At 36.3% G+C, this 26,301-nt stretch overlaps 2 protein-coding genes across 2 annotated transcripts in view; both read left to right on the top strand.

Annotated features, from left to right (window-relative positions):
- The first annotated feature begins 304 nt into the window (after nt 1-304).
- soul4 (heme-binding protein soul4) lies at nt 305-14,867 on the top strand. The gene is made up of 6 exons (XM_067416356.1): nt 305-446; nt 3,214-3,414; nt 3,518-3,609; nt 7,546-7,687; nt 11,107-11,290; nt 12,865-14,867. The coding sequence occupies exons 2-6, from the start codon at nt 3,255-3,257 to the stop codon at nt 13,037-13,039; spliced, it is 753 nt and encodes a 250-aa protein (XP_067272457.1). The 5' UTR covers nt 305-446; nt 3,214-3,254; the 3' UTR covers nt 13,040-14,867.
- Nucleotides 14,868-24,060: 9,193 nt separating this feature from the next.
- Nucleotides 24,061-26,301, top strand: part of ptk7a (protein tyrosine kinase 7a) — a 69,869-nt gene continuing 67,628 nt past the window's right edge. The window contains exon 1 of the mRNA XM_067416355.1: nt 24,061-24,464. Coding sequence (XP_067272456.1) covers nt 24,389-24,464 — 76 coding nt within the window. The 5' untranslated portion in view covers nt 24,061-24,388. The remainder of the gene's footprint in view (nt 24,465-26,301) is intronic.

Below are 26,301 nucleotides of genomic sequence, written 5' to 3'. Positions count from 1 at the left end.
TCAACTAGAGGACATATAACGTGAATAAAATATAATTTTGCAAAAATGGCCCTCCAGGGTAAGATTTAAATAGCCCTGCTCTAAACAATATGATGACACAAAAAAATATTAAATTAAAAATTAAAATAAATGTTGGGGTCCCAACAGGATATAACATTGACCGCAACTATATTTTAGGTATAAAAAATGGCATATTTTGATTTTTGGGGTGTGGTCATTGGTTAGTGCACAGCTGGTAACCCTGGGACACTGTATGGGTGCTATACTACTCTAAAACAGAAGATGTAACTTTCAGAAGCTCACAATGCAGGAGAAACATACTAAAATGGTGTTTTGCAGCTAGTTTTGCCAGGCATGATATAGGACACTCCTCCGCGCATGCGCAGTGAGATGCTCTAAAATCCCCAGTGCTTTAAGCTGTGTCGTGCGTTTGTTGTGTCTGCTGGGTAAGTAGGTCATATTTAATTATCATTATAATACGTTGCGTTAAATATTAGGTTACAGCACAAACGATCGGTTCGATATATCGGAAATGTTCGAAGTGACATTGGCACTGGGCGTCGTTTATTTAAGATAATATATTTGCTTTCTATATTTCCGCCTACTGGGCAAGTTGGGCGCTAAATGTTAATTATAAAGTGCATTCGGTAATTGTATGGGGAGGGTCGCCTGCAAACCCGTTGTTTCTTTTGGCCCGGTGCACCATGGTTTTGTTGTCATTCTGCCATTACGCGCTGTTGCACATCAGTCTCATTTACTCGCTAACGTTAGTCCTTCACATCACTTGTGTTTTTTATGCATGTGAAGAACGTGCCATGAAACCTTAGTACCGCCGTTTGTCCCGATGGATTTGTGCTATACCAGAATCATAGAAGCTTTCGAAGAGGCCTTCTATGATTTCTGATCGCTTAAGCTCTAATGTTGTTAATGCTTTTATTAAAACATATTGATATGCTATCTAATACACCGATAAACCCGAGGGTCCATTAAAATGCATGTGTAATCTTTAGGGAGCTGAACATAACACACGAGAACCTCAAGAATGAACTAAACGTGTACTGAAATGTGTATCGTTGGGTCAAAACAATAAAAACCTTGTTGGCACTTCCTAGTGGTGCTCTCAGTAGTTAAGACTGATCATTGTGCCACCCTGACATTTGATTATTTACAAATTGCTAGACAAGTTTTCAATGATCTGAACTTTTGATTATTAAGACTAACGTTGCATAGTAGTTTTCTTGAGTTGTTCGGACTGTAGCACCACCTGACATGTTTGGGGTTTAAGATAACAATTTAACACAAAATAATATGTATTTTTTAAACATACTAAAATGTATTCAATCTAAGTAGGTTTCATAGAATAAAGTGACAGGTGTCATGAATTTATCAAATTGTTTTAAAAGAAAATAATGCACTTTGACACAACACGCCAGTCATTGACCTATACATATATCATTTTTTGAATATTGTCATTGCTGAACATGACTCTTAACAGTAAAGATGATAATGTGTCATTGTAGATTTCTCTCAAATACTGGTAAAAACTGCTCATTCCAAGTACACTCAACAACAACAAAAAAGAGTACAAAATTGTACCTTTTAAAGGGATAGTTCACCCTAAAACTGAAAATGTGATGTTTATCTGCTGACCCCCAGTGCATCCAACATGTAGGTGTGTTTGTTTCTTCAGTAGAACACAAATGAAGATTTTTAACTCAACCGTTGCTGTCAATCAATCAATCAACTCCATTTATATAGCGCTTCTACAATCACGATTGTGTCAAAGCAGCTTTTCAGTGTCAAACAGGACAATATTGCAGCAAAATTAGATTTGGCTGCGCAGTCGTTCTGGAGAAAACAGTAATGTTATCAGCTTATTTTAATTTATCATATAGCAACAATGTTGGCAGATCAGTATTATAGTTTATAGAATTAAATAAAACCTAAATCATAAATTTTGTTTGTATAATTAGTTGAATAACTTTAATCATAATTTGAGTGTCCCCAACTGAGCAAGCCAAGCCAAAGGCGACAGTAGCAAGGAACCCAAACTCCATCAGGGCATGATGGAGAAAAATAAACCTTGGGAGAAACCAGACTCAGTCGGGGTGCCAGTTCTCCTCTGGCCTATTAACACACCGTGTATGATTATTATTCTGGCAACCTTACAGGTCAGAAATCAAATTAGATTGGAATATTCAAAATTTCAGGGTATCCCGGAAGAGACGGGTTTATTTAGGATGGTGATGCTGTGTGCCAGTCATATAATGCATGTGAATGGGTAACAACTCTATGAGAGCAAAACAAACAAACAAAAAAACATGCTTAGACAACATGCACAAAAACCCTGCTGCTCCTGACGACACATTGATGTCTTAAGACACAAAACGATCAGTTTGTTTGAGAAATCGAGCCGTATTTATATAATTTTTTACCTCAAATACAACGCTATATCCAACAGCCTGGAACGCACTTCACTTCCGGTAAAGAAGGTCAATATACACGCTCTGCGCGTGTGCGTGTAAAGACATCACTTAAGTATACGCACTTTGGCGTCGCGTACGAGATTAAATTCTGCCGTTGGCGTAAACTCCGCCAGATCGTAGTTGGCTGTTGAATAAAAAAAATATATATAATAACGTACATAAATACGGCTCGACTTCTCACACAAACTGGTCGTTTTGTGTCTTAATATATCAATGTGTTGTCATGAGCCACAGGGCTCCTTGTGCATGTTGTCTAAGCATGTTTTTTTGTTTGTTTGTTTGTTTTGCTCTCATAGAGTTGTTACCCATTCACATCATTATATGACTGGCACACAGCAACGGTTGAGTTAAAAATCTTCATTTGTGTTCTCCTGAAGAAGCAAACACACCTACATGTTGGATGCACTGGGGGTCAGCAGATAAACATCACATTTTCATTTTTGGGTGAACTATCCCTTTAAGATACAAGTGGCCGTCACTGGGTTGGGACATTTTAAGGGTACATTTGTGTACCTCTAAGTCTGGGGTAGGCAAGTTCGGTCCTAGAGAGCTGATGTCCTGCAGAGTTTACCTCCAACCCTAAGGGATCTTAACAAAGGATCTGTGTGTGGATCACTAAATGCATATTTCATTCAAGAAATGTTTTTGTACATTGCATTTCACACATACTCACTATTACGTTCACAAAATGCATTTTGTGATCCCGTCTCTTGTTTTCCGTCTTAAGGGCTTCCTGATTCACAGTCTCTCACTGTGCCATTTTGGACAATGGCTCTGATCTCTATTGAGGATCTGGACGGACTGGATGATGAGCAGGTGGATGATGACGTCACAGACAGCTCTGAACCAATGGATGATGAGGAGCAGGAACGAATGTACGCCCATTGGCAGGCCGTAGGAAGGACACATCATGTGTCTGTTCCAAGAGGTACAACACTGTCTATGAGACAGGAGAAGAAACGATCTGAGACCAGTTTCCTTCTGTGCAGTCAGAAGAGAATCTAATTTGGTTGACTTTGGTGTTTGTATAGAGATGAGAGGACCCATCGAGGAGATGACGAGGAGGAACCAGAGCTCGGAACAAGAGCAAGTGCCTTTTGTCACCATCTCCAGACACGAGAAGGTAAGATCAGCCGTGTTAGTTTGTATGTCATTGCTGCTTCAAACATGGGCCAAAATATGGCCCACATTTGTAGATTTGGAAAGAAGCAGCATTTCCACTTTAATGATCACAAGAATATTTTAACACAATTGAATAATCTTCATTCATTTTTATTTCATTTCTGTGTTTTATTAGTATTATGACAAATTCTAAAGGCCCGTTCACACCACAATTACTATAAAGATATGATTCTAAAAATCGTATTAAAATAAATAGCAGAGCTACAACTATAACAATAGCGGCTTTCTGGACGATTTTATCCAGCTGATGAATGGTAAAAACATTGACAGCCAATCAGAATCAATCCTGCTTTAACAAGCTCAAGTATTTAAAGCGACATGCGACAAATCTGCAGCGTGCTTATGATAAATAGATCGATATTGTCTGCTGCTGTGGACGCTAATATAGTTATCGTTCTTGATGTGAACGGGCCTTAAACCTCACTACCTCTAAAACCAATCCTCAATAAAACTCTAACTCAATATAAACAACATTAAAAAAGAAACATTACTGCTAAAGAGGAGGTTATTTTAATTTGTACTAAAGAGGCTGTTGATTGCTTGAATCTAACTGGGTGATGAATGTTCTAAGGTGTGCAATTTTTTTCAGGGAAAAGCTCGGCTAAAGTAGTTCAGGCAGGTTCTTCACCGCATTACAGTTGCATATCACTCCGCCAAAGGATTTCAGTAATTTCAAAGGTCCTCACAGTGACACTGACTAAGCAAAGAAATATAGTAAAGGCTGGAATACACTACACGATTTTTAAAATCTGAACAGATTTCAAAAACACTAGGCATCATACACTTGCCGACTTTGTAAATGGTAACAGAGAAAAGCTGGGCATCATACACTACCAGATTTTAAAAACGTCCGGAACACAAACTGAAACAAGCGTCTGGTTGCTAGGAGACGCACGCATGACAGACATAACAACAAGCATGAGATGTGCAGGAGATGAGCGCGGTCATTTTTGAAGCGACTATCTGTACGCTGAGCAAAAAGTCAACAAAATGAGCCAAAACGCACTAGACGTGGTCAGTAATGGTCAGATTACAGCGGGAGTTAGAGGAAGTGTTTTTCTGTGCTGATGAGCCAAAATATTGAGTCTAATCTGTAAGCGTGTTCTTTTAGTTTATTGTTATCTTATTTTATTTTATTGTAACCCATGTAGATCGAGGACAGCTTCGGGTTCATATGAATAAATCATTAATTTATTTATAACATTGAGTTTTTCACTAAAGAAACACTGTTGCTCGAAGAAGCACACATGCTCTGGTGTGGCTTTGTTTGGAACTTCTTTCGTTGACAATATTGAAGTTACTTATACAATAGTTTTGCTGTTTTGATTCCTACACGAGTCTCACACAGACAAGATGCGTGAGCATCGAGTAACGCGACCTTGTTTACGTTATTAAATAATCTGTTAACATTTATTGTAATAGGCCTACAATTAATAATTCGCAGCTATTGACGCGCTTTGATCACGTTTAAACACGTATCCCTGGAAAGCGTTAATGGAAAACACATAGGCTGTTGGTAAATAGTAACATAATGAATAAATTAAGACAAATGTTTACCTCAGAATTTGGTTTGCGAAATATTATTAGTATTATTATTTGTCTTTGCTGTATCAATAGGCAATATATTTTTATTTAACATGAAGTATATGGCTTTCCTGTAAATGTACAGCAGCGGGCGGCGCGTCAGACACGCTTCTGGTGTGCAAAGTCAGACCCTGCGTCTCAATCAGCTCCCTAGTTCAGTAGTCAGGGCACTGATCAGGACATAAGTCAATGGGCTGACTCCCTGATCAGTGCCCTGACTAGTGGACTAGTGAGATGATTGAGACGCACCCAGAGAAAACGGCAGGCAGCCCCGCGGCTGAAACGCAACAGAAACGGCACGCTCACGCCACGCTTGCTGGCAATATCGATAATTATGTTGTTTTTTATTATTACAATTAGGCCTATATCTGAATTTATGTTAACCTAAAGACTTTTAAACATGAACATATCATTTATTAATATGTATTCGTGTCAAAATGACATAAAATCAGCTTTTTTCCTTTGTCTACTACCGGTAACAGTTGTCATCCACATTATAGAGACACTCGCGCTCCTGCCACAGCTGAATACGTTTTTCTTCCGTGGTGGAGTTCCACTTTGTGATCCTGCTGGTCTCCATTTCTTGTTTGTTGATTTTCGTTGGCTTGTAGTCAGTGATTAGCGGTTTCAGTAGCCATGCGTCATGTGTTCTAATATCGGCTCAAAATATCAAAAATGTTCGATATCCTCCGACTGGATGGAATCAAAATCTGAAGCTAAAAAATCGGAGTCTATGGCCATGATATACTACACGATTTTTCATGGAATCTGTCGGCTCAAATCTGCAGACTGGCTCTGACTTTTGTCAACTAGCGTCAACTTGTACAGACTCTAAATCGGGGGAAAATCAGGGCAAAAATCGGGTAGTGTATTCCAGCCTTAAACAATAGGATAAAAATGGTAAATTAGTTCCATGTTATTTGCCACAAAATTGTTTTATAATCTACAGAAAGCACATACTCCTGCTCAAACCCTGCAAGACATTTCTCACTAGAGAGGTAATAATGCTGCTGTTCTTGAAGCAGATAAACTGACAGTTTTGAACTGAACAATAACTGTTCACTATTGTTTTTTTAGAGCTGCTTTACAGCAGAAATTAATTCTATTTGCATCATGTAATCGTTATTTTCCTGTATCTCTATAAAGCTGCTTGGAAACAATCTGTATTGTTTAAAGCGCTATATAAATAAAAGTGCTTTGACTTGACTATTAGTAGAGATGCTGCTGCCGAACACTGTCGAAAGACGCAGAATCAGGTAATTCACACACATTTACTCTCACACAATGTCTCTCTCTCTCTCTCTCTCTCTCTCTCTCTCTCTCTCTCTCTCTCTCTCTCTCTCTCTCTCTCTCTCTCTCTCTCTCTCTCTAATAACTGCATTAGTCAACGGAGGATTGGGTTTAGATGCACACGAGCATTTTAATAAAACCTGAACAATATTTTGAGGTGTGATAACCATAGTATAAGTGGAATAATTGACTCCGGGCCGTTGAATTATTCCAAAATAATAAGTTACCACCTTGAGTGTGCATTATTATTTAATATTTCAATGGTCTGGAGTCAATGATTCCTTACAGATATGTGTGTGATATGCAAAATATGTTTTTGTTTACACAATCGAAATATTGACTTAACATCTCGAAATAAAGAGAAACTTTCTCTGAATAATGACTTTGGATTCTTACATTTTGTTCAAAGCGAATTATAGATTTATTGATATTAATAATCAGTATTTGACATGACAGTGCATTTCATTTTACAATATCGAGTGATAGGCAAGAGAATATAAACAGGTTGGACTAAAATGTAAAAAGTTTGGGGCAGTATGATTTTTTTTTTTTTTTTGGTAACCCTTTAACATAAAGGTTTCATTAGTTAACTATATATGACCCTGGAGCACAAAACCAGTCATAAGGGTCAATTTCTTGAAATAAATAAATAAGCTTTCCATTGATGTATGGTTTATGATAGGACAATATTTGAAAAAAATATATTTTAAAGTTGTCCAAGTGAAGTCCTTAGCAATGCATATTACTACTAGTAATACTTTTTTTAAATATTTTTACAGTAGGAAATGTACAAAATATATCCATGGAACATGATCTGCTGTACTTAATATCCTAATGATTTTTGGCATTAAAGAAAATGGAAAATTAATAACATTTGTTAATGTCAACATTTAATAATACTTTATTAAAGTCAAATGTAGTATCCGTTAATTTTATGTAATGGACCAGAGGTAACATGAAATAACAATGACCAGATGTATTTTTCTTAACTAATGTGTTGCAGCTTGGCGAGGTGTTGTACGAGGAGAGAGTGTATCCTCCAGGAAAATGGGCATGTGTCAGTAAAGCAGACATGCTGTATGAGCAAAGCATCTCCAATGCATTCATGAAGCTCATGCGCTTTATCTGCAAGGAGAATTCAACAGGTGAACACACACACACACACACACACACACACACACACACACACACACACACACACACACAAACCTCTTCATCTCAGTTTTACTACAAGAAAAAGACGGCCAGAAAGTGTAGAAAATGAGGTGCTGCATGAAACTATTTTGGGTTGGCAGTTTTTAGTCTCGGTAGTAATTACTCATGGGTGTGGTTAATGTGTGTCTTTGGGCTTGAATGTGACTAGTTTATCTTCTTAAGCCAAAGTATACTTATTGTTTTACATGGCCAAGTTCGTCATTAGCACAGAGCGCGGCATACTCTGTACGCACAGATCACACTTTTTGCACTAATTAGTTTGTCCACAAGGTAGCAACAGTGCCCTAGGGCTGTTGATTCACAAGATAGTCAAAGAAAAACCTGATGCTGCGTCCTTATTCACCTACTTATACTATTCCCTAAAAGTTTGCACTGTTTTCTGAAGAAAAAGTACATCATTTTGAGTGTGTAGCAGAAGAGTAGGCAAGCTTTGAGATGTACTACTTCGTCATAATTGCATCTTTAAGGGATCGCTCTGTCCTTTAGTTATGTGCATCCTGTCTCTGTTTAAACTGCCGGCACTCATCTCGTCACTTTTAAAAATCCTCCACATTCAAGAAATGTAGCAGCATGTTGATCTGCCAGTCGTGGGTTTTTCATGTGTTTTTAAGTTAATGACCAAACATATTCTTGTATATTGCTACATGAACTTGAATGACATCCCATTCTTAATCCGTAGAGTTTAATATGGATGTGGCCCATTCTTTGCAGCTCTAACAGCTTCAACTCCTCTGGGAAGGCTTTCCTCAAGGTTTAGGATTGTGTTTATGGGAGAGCTGCAACTAATTATTTTTCCGATATGTCGACTACTTTAATGATTATTTTTATTAGTGTTATTTATTAATCTAGTGTTCTTTTTTTTGCTTAGCTAATGAATACTTTGGATAACTTTACAAAAAATTTGAAGTGCAACTTCTAATATAATATTTAAACTTTTATAAAATAAAAAAAAGAATTCCATAAAATACTTCAATGTGGTTTTAGATTATACAAAAATAAAATGTAGACAACACGAATAATGCCATCTAGATTCAAAAGCATTCAAAATGCCATTTGATGCAACAAAATGTGTACCTTGAGTGCAATGTAAGTCGATTTGGATAAAAGCGTCTGCCAAATGCATAGATATAAATGTAATTGTATTTCAGAGAGTGTAGTGAATTTGTCATTTTATTATGAAACACAGAACACATTTTAAACTCTTTTTAACCAGTGAGATCATTTGTTATTAATCACATACTTATGATTGTTTTATTTAATTGGCTTGTGCCAAAAGTAGACAAAAATCGACTAGTGTCCTATTTATCTATATGTGTGACCCTGTGTAAAAACCCTCCTAAAGTCATTTTTTTGTGATTCACTGTTTTCTACATAAAATCATCCTACATAATGTAAAGAACATTCTGTTAAAATATGACCTTGATATCTCTAATATTAACTGAGTATGGCTATGTTAAAGATTTGCTGAATTTCGGGCTCAGAAAATCATGTTTTGAGAAATTCCAATGTAAACACAAGCTGATTTTTAAAACTGCAACACATTTGATGCATAATTATCCTGCATATGAGCCATATACCACATTAAAGCTGAGACTCTCCCATTTTCAGTGATATATGACACATTTATGGAAGAAATTCTTAAAGGTTTGTAAAACAGGCTTATTTATTATGATGCATATGTCCAAAAAGCACAAAAACATTCAAACGAATTGGGGGTACAAGAGCTTGATTGTAGCAACAATTACCATGTCAATTAATTGAAATTATTTGTATAACTTTATTAATAAAATTAAATATCCATGGAAAAAGTCATTAATATATAAAACAATTAATATATTACATTTCAGTATAAAATCTCTAACTTAAATTATTTTACTGGGCTACATTAAGTACAGTACTGGAGTAAAAATAAAGAGAGGGATAGTTCACCCAAAAAGGAAAATTCTGTCCTCATTTATTTACCCTCATGTTGTTCCAAACCTGCACTTTCTTCAATAAACCCGGTTATATCATTATTCGGGGTAATTTCACCGAGATTAATAATCAGAAAAGCTGTTTAAGCAATCAGCTATTTTCTGTTCTGTTTAAGTGCTGCCATGTCAAATAGCCTAGATATCTCAATTCATCAATCCAGTGTTTCCCAACCTTTTTTCAGTCATGGCGCACTTTGAAAATGTTCTACATTTTGTGGCACCCCCTTGCATACGTTACGCTAGGGGTGTAACGGTACAGATTGATCACGATTCGGTTTGTATCAAGGTTTTTAGGTTCAGGTTTCTGTATGGTTTGGTATTTGCTATGTTCATGGAAAAAAGGACTACTGTCAAATAAAAAATACAAATCTTGTCACTTCGCGATCGCACGCTAGTTCTCAATCGCGAAGAAAATATTAAAATATTGGCAATGACACGAAAATATCTCGCCAGACATCTGAACCCGGCTAAAGTCGCAATGACCTGATTGCCGCTCGTGCCGTTTGAAATTAATGTCTTTCTCTTCCTAATGGTAAAAAAAATAAGTTCCTGAACCGATCTATCATACGAATCAGCTGGTGTTGTTGTGATGAAAACCCCCTGAGATGATTAAAATCGACGTTTAGGGAGCCCGCATCCGATATTTTTTGTGTGCAATAGTATAAAGTGTAGTGTCAATAAAATCACTCATTTCAGTATTTATAATGTTAAAAATTGAGTATTGTATCTCAAACCCCTTGGTATAATTTATCATTTACAGCAATAAACAAACATGACCTATTTTCATCATTTTTATGGCTATGGCACTTAAAATCAAAATCTCATAATTAAATTTTGCGACTTTAGCCGGGGTTTCACAGACGGGGTCACATGTTATCGGTGTGTGTGTGTGTGTGTGTGTTTGTGTAACCGTGTGTGTGTGTGTGTGTGTGTGTGTGTGCGCATGCGCACATGCTCTTCCAGGAGAAGTGCCCATACAAGGAATTCCACCCATTTTGACATAATAAACGGCCATACTCTGAGAAAACTTTCCAAAACGTATTCGAATCTTCATTTTATCCATGTCAATCAACTCTTTAACAGTGCAAATAACAGTGCATGAAATAGCATTAGGACCCCCCACCCCATGAGAAAGTTTGCCTTGTACTATATCTGATGTACACAAAAGGGCACACCAAACCAAAAACAGATTTGAGTCCAGATTTAGTGTGTATGTAAAAGTGGTTTCTTTTCAGTTCACTGAAAGAGGTCTGAGTTTGGTTCTGATAACTCAAGTGTGACCACTCACAGATTATCTACAAAAATCGCAATGTGATTGTTTTGCCCAAAACAAGCAGTTTGGCCCAGTTTGCTCAGTTTAGGCTCTTTGTCTCCAGGACGGTACCTTGGCATGACGGTGCCAGTTGTGAATGAGTTGAGAATGGCGGACGATGGCATGAACTTCATGAAGGATGTGTTGACGGCGTATTATCTTCCGGCCGAGTTCCAGGCCAGACCGCCTGAACCGACCGATCCTGACATCAGCATCGTGGACCGGGACACGATCCGAGTCATAACCAGGTACTCACTCGCCCAAAACAGGACCCTCTTTTCCATTATGGGTCCTGCACACTGTTTGATTTTCAAAATCTTTCGCAAATGTTGCTTCTGAGACTGTACGAACATGATCGCCGCTGTAAGCCATGGCACGCTGTAAGATCTCAGTCTGACATTAAAGGGTTAGTTCACCCAAAAATGAAATGTCTGTCATTAACTCCTCACCCTAATGTTGTTCCACACCCGTAAGACCTCCGTTCATCTTCACACACAGTTTAAGATATTTTAGATTTAGTCCGAGAGCGTATGCAAGTGTATGCACACTATACTGTCCATGTCCAGAAAGGGAATCCTGCAGTGTGACTTCTCCTACGATGACTGTCAAATATCTTGGTTTTTTCAAGATTAACTATGACCAAAACGAGAGCTAGAGATATCTTTGTAGCCGTCATTTCAGTCCCGCGTGTAATACAGCTCACCGTCACCGAACGCGTCATTCACTGATGATATAAAACTCCGGACGAGTTTTCTTATGTGCGCCCATTTTTAGCGCGCTTTGACTATTGTACAGTCTGACATTAAAGGGTTAATTCACCCAAAAATGAAATTTATGCTTTTTAAACATACATTTTTTTAAGATTTAAAGATTCGAACTTTAAATCTTTAAAAAGTTTAATTTAAAGATTCGAACGGTCATGAATCAGCGTATTGATTCATGATTCGGAACTGAATGACATCAAACTGCTGAAATCACGTGACATTGGCGATCCGAATCATGAATCAATACGCTGATTCATAACCGTTTGAATCTTTATTTGAGGATTGAAAAGAAACCCGGAAGACAAGACAATGCTGAATAAAGTCGTAGTTTTTGTTATTTTTGGACCCAAATGTATTTCCGATGCTTCAAGAGACTCTAATTAACCCACTGATGTCTCATATGGACTACTGTGATGATGTTTTTATTCCCTTTCTGGACATGGACAGTATAGTGTGCATACACTTGCATACACTCTCGGACTAAATATAAAATATCTTAAACTGTGTGTGAAGATGAACGGAGGTCTTACGGGTGTGGAGCGACATTAGGGGGAGGAGTTAATGACAGAGATTTCATTTTTGGGTGAATTAACCCGTTTAATGTCAGACTGTACAAAAGTCAAAGCGCGCTAAAAATGGGCACACATAAGAAAACTCGTCCGGAGTTTTATATCATCTGTGAATGAGGCGTTCGGTGACGGTGAGCTGTATTACACGCGGGACTGAAATGCTGGCTACAAAGAAATCTCTAGCTCTCGTTTTGGTCATAGTTTGTCTTGAAAAACCGAGATATTTGACAGTGGTCGTAGGAGAAGTCACACTGCAGGATTGTGTGCCAAATCTTCTGACACTGCCAGAATTACATCTGAGGTCAAATTTGATCGCACCGGTCATTAATCGGCTGCCGGTGAACATGTCAAACTAACGATCAAAGGCGTCAGATTTTAGCCTAAGATCAGAGGAATCTTATAGGATTTGCAAAATGTGTGTCAGACAGCAAAATCGCACATTGCACCCGGCTTTAGCAGTTCTTTAGACGTGAGTTTGTTTTGTTGTAGGGTGTTTCACGGGACCACAACAGAGGAGACCATCTCTCGTCAGATCAGCATCCTCCGGGAGCTTCTGGGCAACTCTGGGGATGTTATCCAGGACCGCTACATGGTGGCCGTTTACGAGAATCCCGGCGTGCCCCAGCGGAGGAACGAGATCTGGTTCATTCGCCATGGCCCGTGAACATTTCCCGGCACGTTTGGGAAGCCAGCGGAGATGTATTGAATGTCTTGAAGTTGTGGAGCTAGTCACAATCAAAACCCTTTTATCCTTTTGCATTGTTGTAAGCCGAGGCGGACAGTAGTGGAGTATTTTTACTTTCTACTCAAGTAAATTTTTAAGTATACTTTATCAGTGTTTTTCTTTAGAAAACGTTTACTTCACTGCATTCCAAAGCATAATATATTGTCATGTTTTTTACGCCACTACATTTCATAAATAAAAGTTGTTGTTTTCTTACCTTTAATACTAAATTACATTAAAATGTAGTAATTTTTTACTTTTTTACTGCAAGTAAAAATTTGAATTACTTTTACTTGAGTTTTTACCTGTATTTTTATTTTGTAATTTAGTATTTAAGTATTAAATGATATTCAATATGAAATGTATTGCAGTAAAAAGTACAATATTATGTTTTGCAACGTTGTGAAGTAAAAGTTTTCCAAAGAAGAACACTGATATATTACATATACTTGAAAAACAAAATGACTTGGAAAGTAAAAGTACTTCAATACTGTCCGCCTCTGGTTGTGAGTGTGATGCAGAAAACATCTGTTTTTAGTCATTGAGTAAAGAAACATTACACAATAGATGTATAGAGTACATTAGCACTGTTGATTTCAGGGTCAACACATTCAGAGATATCAGTGGGTGAAACGGCACCCTGGCATTATTTCTAACTGGAATAACTCAGTGCTTCACTTAAGGAAAATCATAACTGGAAAGAATCACTATAATAAAATAGGAAGATGAATATTGATTAAGGCTTTGATTCTGAATTTCAGTAGGATATATACAGCGGCAGTGGATTTCAGAGCATTTGTGCTACCTGAGGTTGAAGACGATTCATTACGCTTCTGCTGTTTTTTGCTTGATTTAATTGTTTTACTCTACTTGAATTTACTTTCAGTTTCTGTTTGTTAATCACAGAAAATCGTGTTTCTAGGTTTTCCATAGTGCCGTAATAATGGCTAGTGTAGCTTCTTATTTGCAAAGTCAATGTCAAAAATATGTATTTGCAGCTGGGTTTTAAGTTTTAATACTTATCATATATTTCGATTTATTGTCGTTTTAAGTAGTCGTTTAAGTTCTGTGTTGGAAGACTGTTGTAAAATACTATTTTATAATTTTTTTTTGTACTTTGTGTAACAGACTATCAAACTATTTACCAGACAATCAGAGCACTAAAACTCATAATCTTCTATCTTACAGGCCAATCAGATGTTACTTATATGTGTATAGATATAAAATATATTAGTAGTGTTTTTTGCTGTTTAAATCGGTCATTTGCTACAAGATGGCATTGTGTTTTTTTACGGGTATGCTTATCAATCTCTTTTCTTAAGTTGCAGTCTTCTTTCTCTTTATCAGATGAATGAGACCTCATCTAAGGTGACACACAGCCCACAACATTTGTCTTTTTGCAGCAGTGCTTTATCCGATTACGGTTTGGTCTCACGGACGTAACCGCACGTACTTCTCAATGCATTTCCTTGTTGTGTTTTATGCAATGTTGCGCTGATGTTTCGCATACGTTTGTATAATGTGTTTAGTATCTTTTCAACTTTTTAAAGCCCTGTTTTGAATTGTTTTTAACTTGATTTCTTGCTTTGGTAACATTAATGGCTTAGGTTGTGCTATTATGGATTTTGCCTTTTAAACTTGCACTCTCCCCCTCGAGTCTGTAATAACACTAATACACTTTATTTATAGAGCACTGGGCATAGTAACAGTAGCTTGCTTTACAAAGAGATAAAAAGTTGAATAAATGTATACAATTTACAAATAAAAATGGTGTTTAATTGTTGTTTAATCGCACCCTCTGCTCCCTACTATCATTACACACATTACCTGCCGAATACATGTTATTAATTTTAATATATCTGGCTTAAAATAGTCTAGAAACGTTTATGACCTTACTAAAATTAATCTTTAGAAGCAGTTTATTGAGCTTTAGTCACCACAGGATGGCTGCATCTGAAATGGCTTACTTCCCTAATATATAGTAGCTGAAAAACAAGTACGAGACGGGAGGTATGTCCAAAATTCACAGTACAAGCACTTTACTATCCCATGAGGCCACAGGAGTGGATTTATGAATGGCAGTCTGGTAGTAGCACATGATAATGACAGCATGACATATTTATGATATTTACATATTTATAACATATAGATATGGTGGAAACAGTGATTATTTACATGCATGTATTAAAAAATGAGAAAAAAATGTGGGTCAATGAAGGCTTTCTGAGCCTGCATGCAGAGATTAACCAGAGAAATTTGCATTTACTATGTTATATCTTGTGCTTTTAAAGGTGCATTGTGTAATATTTATGAGGATCTGTTGACAGAAATGCGATATAATATCCATAACTATGTTTTCAGTGGAGTATAAAGACCTTTCATAATGAAACGTTACGTTTAATTATCTTAGAATAATCAGTTTCTATCTACACACAGTGTACAGTGAAGACGCCGCCATGTTTCTACGGTGGCCCTAAATGGACAAAGTTCTATACAGAGCGCTAGCTACTTTCTGCTGTCTCAACACCTCTGTGTCCTTTGTCGGCCACCGTAGCTTCTCTATGTGCTTCAAAAGAAGTGTGTAACCAATAAACGACAAGAACAGTAGAGATGGCAAAAGGACTTAAAGGGCCAGGCCACTGCACTATTTTTGTTGTAAGGACCAAATCTTTTTTCCAATTTTTTAAATAAATTATTCCAGTAAAAGATCGCAGGCAGGGCTGGACTGGTAATCTGGCACACCGGCATTTGCCCGGGGGGCCGACGCACTTTGGGGCCGGTAGTGTTTTAAATATGTATTTTTTTTCTTTCTTTATTTTTTGTACCACTGACAACATGCAGCGACAGCAGCCCATTGGTTTGTCTTCTGAATTGACGAGCCGAAGCGAGAGAGACCTCCCCTCCTTATGCAGCGCCATTTTTCTATTTATTTATTTATTTATTTATTAGTATTTGAGCGCATGGAACTGCAAAAGGTGAATATTCGCACAGCGCAGCCGCTGACAAATGTACGCTGTGTTTAAATGCTGCTCTATACAGCACTTTGACTCCGAATTTAGTTTTATACAATCGTATGATAAGGAAACATTACAGGTTCTGTGTTGAATCAGCTGAAAACAGCCGCGAGCATGTGTTCATGACGAGTTAAAGTGGAAAACGGCAATACACACAAGCGTTTCACTTTACCACAACCACAGTTTACATTGCAGCTAACAGCGAAGAAATATGGTGTTTTGGAGGAAACATTTATTAAAACTAAGCTATATTACTTAAAATAATATTGCAGAATATAAATCACTTTTTAGGCTGTTTTCGTATTTTCATAAGTGTTTACATTTTTTTTTACTTACAAATATAATAGTTTATTATATACAGTCTTGTTCAAAATAATAGCAGTACAATGTGACTAACCAGAATAATCAAGGTTTTTAGTATATTTTTTATTGCTACGTGGCAAACAAATTACCAGTAGGTTCAGTAGATTGTCAGAAAACAAACAAGACCCAGCATTCATGATATGCACGCTCTTAAGGCTGTGCAATTGGGCAATTAGTTGAAAGGGGTGTGTTCAAAAAAATAGCAGTGTCTACCTTTGACTGTACAAACTCAAAACTATTTTGTACAAACATTTTTTTTTTCTAGGATTTAGCAATCCTGTAAATCACTAAACTAATATTTAGTTGTATGACCACAGTTTTTTAAAACTGCTTGACATCTGTGTGGCATGAAGTCAACCAACTTGTGGCACCTCTCAGCTGTTATTCCACTCCATGATTCTTTAACAACATTCCACAATTCATTCACATTTCTTGGTTTTGCTTCAGAAACAGCATTTTTGATATCACCCCACAAGTTCTCAATTGGATTAAGGTCTGGAGATTGGGCTGGCCACTCCATAACATTAATTTTGTTGGTTTGGAACCAAGACTTTGCCCGTTTACTAGTGTGTTTTGGGTCATTGTCTTGTTGAAACAACCGTTTCAAGGGCATGTCCTCTTCAGCATAGGGCAACATGACCTCTTCAAGTATTTTAACATATGCAAACTGATCCATGATCCCTGGTATGCGATAAATAGGCCCAACACCATAGTAGGAGAAACATGCCCATATCATGATGCTTGCACCTCCATGCTTCACTGTCTTCACTGTGTACTGTGGCTTGAATTCAGAGTTTGGGGGTCGTCTCACAAACTGCCTGTGGCCCTTGGACCCAAAAAGAACAATTTTACTCTCATCAGTCCACAAAATGTTCCTCCATTTCTCTTTAGGCCAGTTGATGTGTTCTTTGGCAAATTGTAACCTCTTCTGCACATGCCTTTTTTTTAACAGAGGGACTTTGCGGGGGATTCTTGAAAATAGATTAGCTTCACACAGACGTCTTCTAACTGTCACAGTACTTACAGGTAACTCCAGACTGTCTTTGATCATCCTGGAGGTGATCATTGGCTGAGCCTTTGCCATTCTGGTTATTCTTCTATCCATTTTGATGGTTGTCTTCCGTTTTCTTCCACGTCTCTCTGGTTTTGCTCTCCATTTTAAGGCATTGGAGATCATTTTAGCTGAACAGCCTATCATTTTTTGCACCTCTTTATAGGTTTTCCCCTCTCTAATCAACTTTTTAATCAAAGTACGCTGTTCTTCTGAACAATGTCTTGAACGACCCATTTTCCTCAGCTTTCAAATGCATGTTCAACAAGTGTTGGCTTCATCCTTAAATAGGGGCCACCTGATTCACACCTGTTTCTTCACAAAATTGATGACCTCAGTGATTGAATGCCACACTGCTATTTTTTTGAACACACCCCTTTCAACTAATTCAACTAATTGCCCAATTGCACAGCCTTAAGAGCGTGCATATCATGAATGCTGGGTCTCATTTGTTTTCTGACAATCTACTGAACCTACTGGTAACTTGTTTGCCACGTAGCAATAAAAAATATACTAAAAACCTTGATTATTCTGGTTAGTCACATTGTACTGCTATTATTTTGAACAAGACTGTATGTTTTATATAGTTTTAGAAACCATATAGCCGTATAATGAGGAGCAAGGTTTTTACAGTCTGTTTTTTACCCTGTGACTGCCATGATCTTACATTTAAATGAAACTGGCCTACAGTTAAACTACAGTCTATAACACAGCTTTAAAGTCTGGATCCCATGAATTAAGGACAAAGCTTTTCTATCCTCTTTAAAAGTTTTATTAACTTTTTTTAATAGATTTAATTAAATGTAATAGCCTCATGAAAGATTGATATCAGTGTCTTACTTAAATGATGTGTTAACTCTTGAAAAATAAGATTGTTCAACCCAAAAATGTGATCATTTACTCGCCCTAATGTCATTCCAAACCTAAATGAATTTATTTCTGTGTAGCATAAAATAAAATATTTTGAGTCTGTTTTTTTGTTCATACAATATTCAAAAGGTAGCCTAACCAAAATGGGTTGGTTGCCAACATTCTTCAAAACCTCTTATTTTGTATTTCACAGAAGTCTTACAGGTTTGGAACGACACGAGAGTGAGTACATGATCACAGCATTTAAAAGAAGTAAATTTACTGCATCCTAGCTCAAAATCATCAGTGCTTTACTGCCAAGGGCATTTCTGTGTGACAAAAAAGCAATATTAAGTTTATCTGCATTTGTAGTAAATTCGATATCTATCATTATTTGTCCTTGTCCTTTATTTATATACTCCAATTTAAGGCCCCAACCCCAGCAAAAACATTCACGGGGAACTCGGATGTGCTGGGTATGCCAGAGCCGAATTTTAGCCCCAGTCCAGCCCTGATTGCAGGAGGAACATAAATAATATCTTCAAGAAAAAGGGATCTAAGTTAATTATTTCTATATTTTCTTCTTTCTCCTGAAAGCCATATTTGGCCTATTGGCATTTTTTATTGGCTTAAGAAAAGTAGAAGTAATTTTTTTAAAAGCATACCTGTTGGTATCGCTCCCATAACTGTGGCAAGTTCTTTGGGGGTAATTCTGTGTAAAGCTACATGCAATTTTTCTTTTTTAATTGTAATTATATTAACATGAAACACAGAATGACCACAATATACTACATGAAAATAATATAAAAGATTCGCATTTTTACAGCTTTCTTATGGGAAGAGTCAGAAATCAAACACATATAAACACGTAAGTTTAACTCTTCCAGAAAAAGGTTAAAGAAAGTCGTACATTTATAAAATTTACATTTGTGTACAAAATATTTGGTGAGAAACAAAATCAGATTGAGTAAAAACATCTGACTGTTCTCTTTCAAAATGTATATTACCCAGAATAACATTTTTATATTTAAGCAAAATTTCTGGAATTATATCACAAAAAATACTCAAAATGTTTCCCCACAGATTCTTAGTATACTCACAACAATACCAGAATGAATGAGACAGATGTTCAGTGTGGAGACCGCAGAAAATCATCAGAAATCAACCTTTGTAAAAATAAACAAAAACATTTTGTGGGATAGGACCGATGTATCATTTTATAAGATAGCTCTTTTATCTTATTGTACAAAAATGATTTCTGAGGCAAAGCACACACTCTAGCCCAGTAATTTCACCGACATGTCGGTTCCAATAAAAAATAGCATTCGGAAAATAAGAGACAACCTCATTCTGGAACAAAGCACGAATACTCCTATTTCTTGACTTGGTGTGTATCCAATATATTGAGATATGAAACAATCTGAGAGAGCTTGGTATTAAAGCCTTTCATAAACATAACCCCAGAAGGGATTGCTCCAAAAACAATATTCTCTTGCTGTGACTGGGACTGTATAATGGGACAAAAACTCCTCATATTTTAAAGGTATTCCTTGGTCATTAAATAATAGACTATTATTTTTAATCCAATTATCAAAATAAATTGATTTATTCTTGTAAAGAAAATCTCTGTTCTGGTAAATTATATAACTATGAGGAAAAATTATGCTTGTAAATCAAAGACTATGATAGAAGGCATTGTTCGTGAAAGGGAGATAATTTGGAAGGAATTTTGTCAGGATTATAATTACATAGGAGCAAAAAAAATGTAGACTACCTAATTTAGAGAAAACTCAATTTGGTATGAAGTTCCATAAAGAGGTGGGATTTTTTTTAGTGTTGTTTAATCCAATTCATTTTTTAATGTATATACATAGCCTAAATGTTTTTTCTTATTCAGTGCCATGAGAACAAGTGGTATTACATACTCATAATACCACATATAATATAAATAACATTATCTGCCATGAAAGAGAGAGAGATAAAACATAGGCTATAAGTCCAATGCTTTTAAAGCCTTACATGTTTTCATCGCTTTTATGTTTTTAGTTTGTTCCAAAAGGTTTACATATAAATTAAAGTCATTTACAAAATGTCAAAAACTTGGTTTACATTGAGCCCATAGGCTACTTATTTTATGTTAATGATATTTTCCTGATAAAATCAACAACTGTATAATATGTTGTTGCATTCCAGATTATTAATCCGGGTATAAAAAAGGACATCGAATATACAAATTTCTATCATACACTTCAGTTTTCAATTTGTCAAATTTATTTTTCATATGTAAAAGAAGAACAAGCACACTTACAAAGAACAAAAAAATAGGGTTACAAACCATACTCCAAAAGCACACGGTGTAAACTTATAGGACTTACACCAAGAGAGAGTCTTACATGCAAGAGTTATTAGAGTTTCTTAACGAGTTTACATACATATCACAATCTTTCCTGAAAATAAAGAAGTATAGGAAGTTTTTGTTGTTGAAAATGTACATTTATGAATTTAAAATTTAGCACAATAAAGCAGTAAATTAATAATACATTTACAATGAGAAGGGTCTAAAATTAAGGAATAACCAAAAAACACAATTTTGGGGTTATACAAAAGTCAGAATATAAATATTTTTTTAACAAATTTTGAAAAATCAATCCAGAAGACTTTACAGTAAGTACATGTCCAAAATACGGGATTAATCATCTCTTCATACTGAACGCAACACTTCAGTTTTCTTTTTATTATTATTATTATTATTATTATTATTATTATTATTATTATTATTATTATTATTATTATAGAAATCAAATTGCAAACATTCAGCCATCACAGCAGTAAACACCATTAACACACCAAATAATTACATACAGTCTTGTTCAAAATAATAGCAGTACAATGTGACTAACCAGAATAATCAAGGTTTTTAGTATATTTTTTATTGCTACGTGGCAAACAAGTTACCAGTAGGTTCAGTAGATTCTCAGAAAACAAATGAGACCCAGCATTCATGATATGCACGCTCTTAAGGCTGTGCAATTGGGCAATTGGTTGAATTAGTTGAAAGGGGTGTGTTCAAAAAAATAGCAGTGTGGCATTCAATCACTGAGGTCATCAATTTTGTGAAGAAACAGGTGTGAATCAGGTGGCCCCTATTTAAGGATGAAGCCAACACTTGTTGAACATGCATTTGAAAGCTGAGGAAAATGGGTCGTTCAAGACATTGTTCAGAAGAACAGCGTACTTTGATTAAAAAGTTGATTAGAGAGGGGAAAACCTATAAAGAGGTGCAAAAAATGATAGGCTGTTCAGCTAAAATGATCTCCAATGCCTTAAAATGGAGAGCAAAACCAGAGAGACGTGGAAGAAAACGGAAGACAACCATCAAAATGGATAGAAGAATAACCAGAATGGCAAAGGCTCAGCCAATGATCACCTCCAGGATGATCAAAGACAGTCTGGAGTTACCTGTAAGTACTGTGACAGTTAGAAGACGTCTGTGTGAAGCTAATCTATTTTCAAGAATCCCCCGCAAAGTCCCTCTGTTAAAAAAAAGGCATGTGCAGAAGAGGTTACAATTTGCCAAAGAACACATCAACTGGCCTAAAGAGAAATGGAGGAACATTTTGTGGACTGATGAGAGTAAAATTGTTCTTTTTGGGTCCAAGGGCCACAGGCAGTTTGTGAGACGACCCCCAAACTCTGAATTCAAGCCACAGTACACAGTGAAGACAGTGAAGCATGGAGGTGCAAGCATCATGATATGGGCATGTTTCTCCTACTATGGTGTTGGGCCTATTTATCGCATACCAGGGATCATGGATCAGTTTGCATATGTTAAAATACTTGAAGAGGTCATGTTGCCCTATGCTGAAGAGGACATGCCCTTGAAACGGTTGTTTCAACAAGACAATGACCCAAAACACACTAGTAAACGGGCAAAGTCTTGGTTCCAAACCAACAAAATTAATGTTATGGAGTGGCCAGCCCAATCTCCAGACCTTAATCCAATTGAGAACTTGTGGGGTGATATCAAAAATGCTGTTTCTGAAGCAAAACCAAGAAATGTGAATGAATTGTGGAATGTTGTTAAAGAATCATGGAGTGGAATAACAGCTGAGAGGTGCCACAAGTTGGTTGACTCCATGCCACACAGATGTCAAGCAGTTTTAAAAAACTGTGGTCATACAACTAAATATTAGTTTAGTGATTCACAGGATTGCTAAATCCCAGAAAAAAAAATGTTTGTACAAAATAGTTTTGAGTTTGTACAGTCAAAGGTAGACACTGCTATTTTTTTGAACACACCCCTTTCAACTAATTGCCCAATTGCACAGCCTTAAGAGCGTGCATATCATGAATGCTGGGTCTTGTTTGTTTTCTGACAATCTACTGAACCTACTGGTAACTTGTTTGCCACGTAGCAATAAAAAATATACTAAAAACCTTGATTATTCTGGTTAGTCCAATTGTACTGCTATTATTTTGAACAAGACTGTATAACATAAGTTAAAAATAAATAATAATAAAAAACAGACTTCCAAATTGTGTTAATAAGGATAAAGGGAACTAATTATATATATATATATATATATATATATATATATATATATATATATATATATATATATATATATATATATATATATATATATATATATATATATATATATATATAAATTTGTTGTTGAGAATATATCCGTTATTGCCATAGCTTTCTTTATTTCTTTTTTTTTTTTTTTTTTTTTTTACCAATTTAAGAGACTCAAAATAAATGTCAGTTTCAATTTGGAATAATCTGAAACATGGTCTTGATTTGAAAAATTTTGCTTTATGAATATGGAACCTAACCAATAAAATAAAGAGATTAACACTATTACATAAATTCCTGTCTTTCCGATCAAAGTATGTAATAATCTGTTTTCCTTCAGTTGTGATCATATGTGTTGTTTTAGATGCTAGATCATTTCCAACCCTTTTCCAGAATGTTATAGGCTACACGAACAACCATAAAAGAGGTGAGCTGAAGATTCTTCCCTCCAGTTTTCTTTTTTTTTATTAAACAAATATAAAAGCAAATAGTTATAGTTCAAAAAGAATTTAACAACAACAACAAAAAAAAACAAATATAAACAATAGACCGAGGTAGTAAAGGAATACAACGAATAATAATAATAATAATAATAATAATAATAATAATAATAATAAAAGAAAACTATAAAAAAAATTGTAAAAAAAAACTGTAAATTTTTTTTTAAAAAAAACTGAGCCAGGGGTGACTTTAAATTTAAAGTAAATTAGGTTCAAGAGAGTGAGACTGAGAAAAAGATGTCAATGCCTTTTTTCTTTTTACATTATAAAAAGGTATAAATATTATACTTCTTGCACAGCGTAGCACTCCAGTTTTCATCCACTTCATTCATTGCGTGCAGGTGACGTCACCGTCTGCCAATCACCCAAAGTCTCTGCCAATAGATGGCGGTCATGTTGAAGAAGAGCAAATGATATTTCAGTACAGCTGCTATCATTTCAAACAAATGTGTTTCTTATGCAGCTATTTTAAGTAGCCTAATGCTGAATATGAGAAGATAGATAAACTAAATGAGCTGTTTTGAACCGATCTAAACTAACTTCGGATCGGTGTCACAGGTCTCCATTTACCTTCCGTCCTCCTCCAGCCCGGTAAAGCCCACCCACTCCTCCACCCCTCCACTCATCCACCATCCACTCCCACTGGAGGCAGAAACACGACTCCTGCTCTCTCGCACTCACCCCCAGCCTGGCTCCAGCGCACGGTTAAGGGGCTCTTTGTTTCCATTTCGAGGAGATTTCTGCTAAATTCAGCATGGAGAGCTCGACACGTCCAGCCAAACTAAACTCCTGAAAGACTCGCCTCGAGGAGCAACCAGAAACGGGATTTTAGCGTTTAAACAACAACTCACAGTCGCTGTTTTACTACATACACACTCACACGTTTGAGGCTTTAATTCACCGCCGTCGCGTTTATCGACCTCTTCAACCATGGGTTTATGGACGCGAAGTTACAAACTTCCAAACGCCGAGTCGGTTTTCCTGGCGTTTACTCTGATCAGTGAAGGTAAGAAAGTATCCATCCCTCCATGAGCGACACCACACTACATGTTTGTACTCTTCCCTTCTTTTCCGAGTGTTTGAATAGTTTCCAGTGCATGAAACTATTAGCTTAGTTGCGTTCACACTCGGATCTGGATTTAATCCGGATTAATTGGTGTTTGATGTGAGTTTCACACACTTGTGGTTTGCAAATGCAAACAGATCAAAGCATATTTCAATATGTTATCCAATGCACCAAATGCTTGTAGTAGGTGAATGAATCAATCCACCCTCCCTTTCCAGAAACTCCAAGTACAGTAAGGGCTCAAGAGGCCCGTAAAATAACATTTGCATAATAGTTAGTAAAAGGAGACCAAGAAGGAGAAATGTGTCTTGTCTTATCATTTAAACTAGATGTGCATACTTGAAGGTGGCTAAGTGAACTTCGTGTAGCACGTCTATCAACATGAGCTGAATATCAATTGCATCCACTTAAACTTCTTGAATTTTAATTAGGCTTTGCTTCAGTCAAGTCCAGTAAAAGTTTGTTTGTGACTCTGGACTACAAAACCAGTCATAAAGGTAATAATTTATATTTTAAAATGACATGAAAGTTGGATATATGAGGTTACCCTTGATGTATGGTTTGTTATGATAGGACAACATTTGGCCGAGATACAACTATTTGAAAATCTGGAATCTGAGGGTGCAAAAAAATCAAATTATTGAGAAAATCGCCTTTAAAGTTGTCCACATGAAGTCCTTAGCAAGGCATATTACTAATAGGCCTAATAATACATTTGTGATATATTTTTGGTAGGAAACGTACAAAATATCTTCATGGACCATGCCTTTACTTAAGATCCTAATGATTTTTGCCATAAAAGAAAAATGGATCATTTTGACCCAGCGTATTTCCTCAAATATACCCGTGAGAAGCAGGACTGGTTTTGTGCTCCAGGGTCCCATTTGTGAAATGCAAAGCAACGCAGCATGTAGAAGTACAATGTCTGTAAAAAGGCTGACGTGTGAGATGTTAACTCTTACTTGACTTGGCAATAGCATACTTTCCTCTTCCATTAGTGAACAGTCACATCTGTGTGGCCTGTAATGAAATATGCATGGCTGGAGCGTGTAGTTTATCTTGAGGGAGTTTTGGGGAGGTGTAAGATGCTTCTCTTCTGCGGACCATAAGAAGTGGTACATGATGTTCTGTGGAGTGAGTGACCCATCGCTGAAAGACTTTTCTGTTTGCATCTCTTGATTAATTGAACCCATGAGACGTGGCCACAGGAGTGTTCATGTCTTTCATGGAGAAGGGGAAGAAAAAAAACGAGAACATTCTTACATGTTCAAAGGATTTTGTCTGGAGTTTGTATCATAATCAATTCCAGTTCCTACTGGAAAAACTGAAAGTTCTGCTGGATTTTGTTGCTCGTTTTTCAAATGCATGTGGAATAATGTTGTGATAAAAAGGTTTAAAATCCTGGAGGATTTCTTAAAAGTCCTTTTAACGTCTTACAGGGACATTTGTCTTCTTGAGAACAGTGAAACTGTGCTTTCTAGAAGGTCCACTTTTTATTTTATGTTGGATTTGAAACTAGGGATGCCCCCGACTAAATATTTTTCTAGGCAACTTTTAGTTGTTCATTTAAGCCGTTACTCGACTATCGTACGCTTATATAAATTTAATTATTAAAGGCACCATATGTAAAAAAAATTGGATTAACCAAAAAACACTAGAAAAATGTAATATATTTTGTTGATTTGTGTACTTGCATTATCCCAAATGTTTCCAAGAATGTTTAAATTCAGAGAAATAAGTGATTTTAACCATTTTAGCCATTGCCTATCAATGACTT

Source organism: Pseudorasbora parva, chromosome 14 (genome assembly GCF_024679245.1).
Source record: "Pseudorasbora parva isolate DD20220531a chromosome 14, ASM2467924v1, whole genome shotgun sequence".
In the NCBI taxonomy this organism is placed as follows: domain Eukaryota; kingdom Metazoa; phylum Chordata; class Actinopteri; order Cypriniformes; family Gobionidae; genus Pseudorasbora; species Pseudorasbora parva.
Note: the sequence above shows the minus strand (reverse complement) of the source record. Positions and strands in the feature narration are given on the sequence as shown.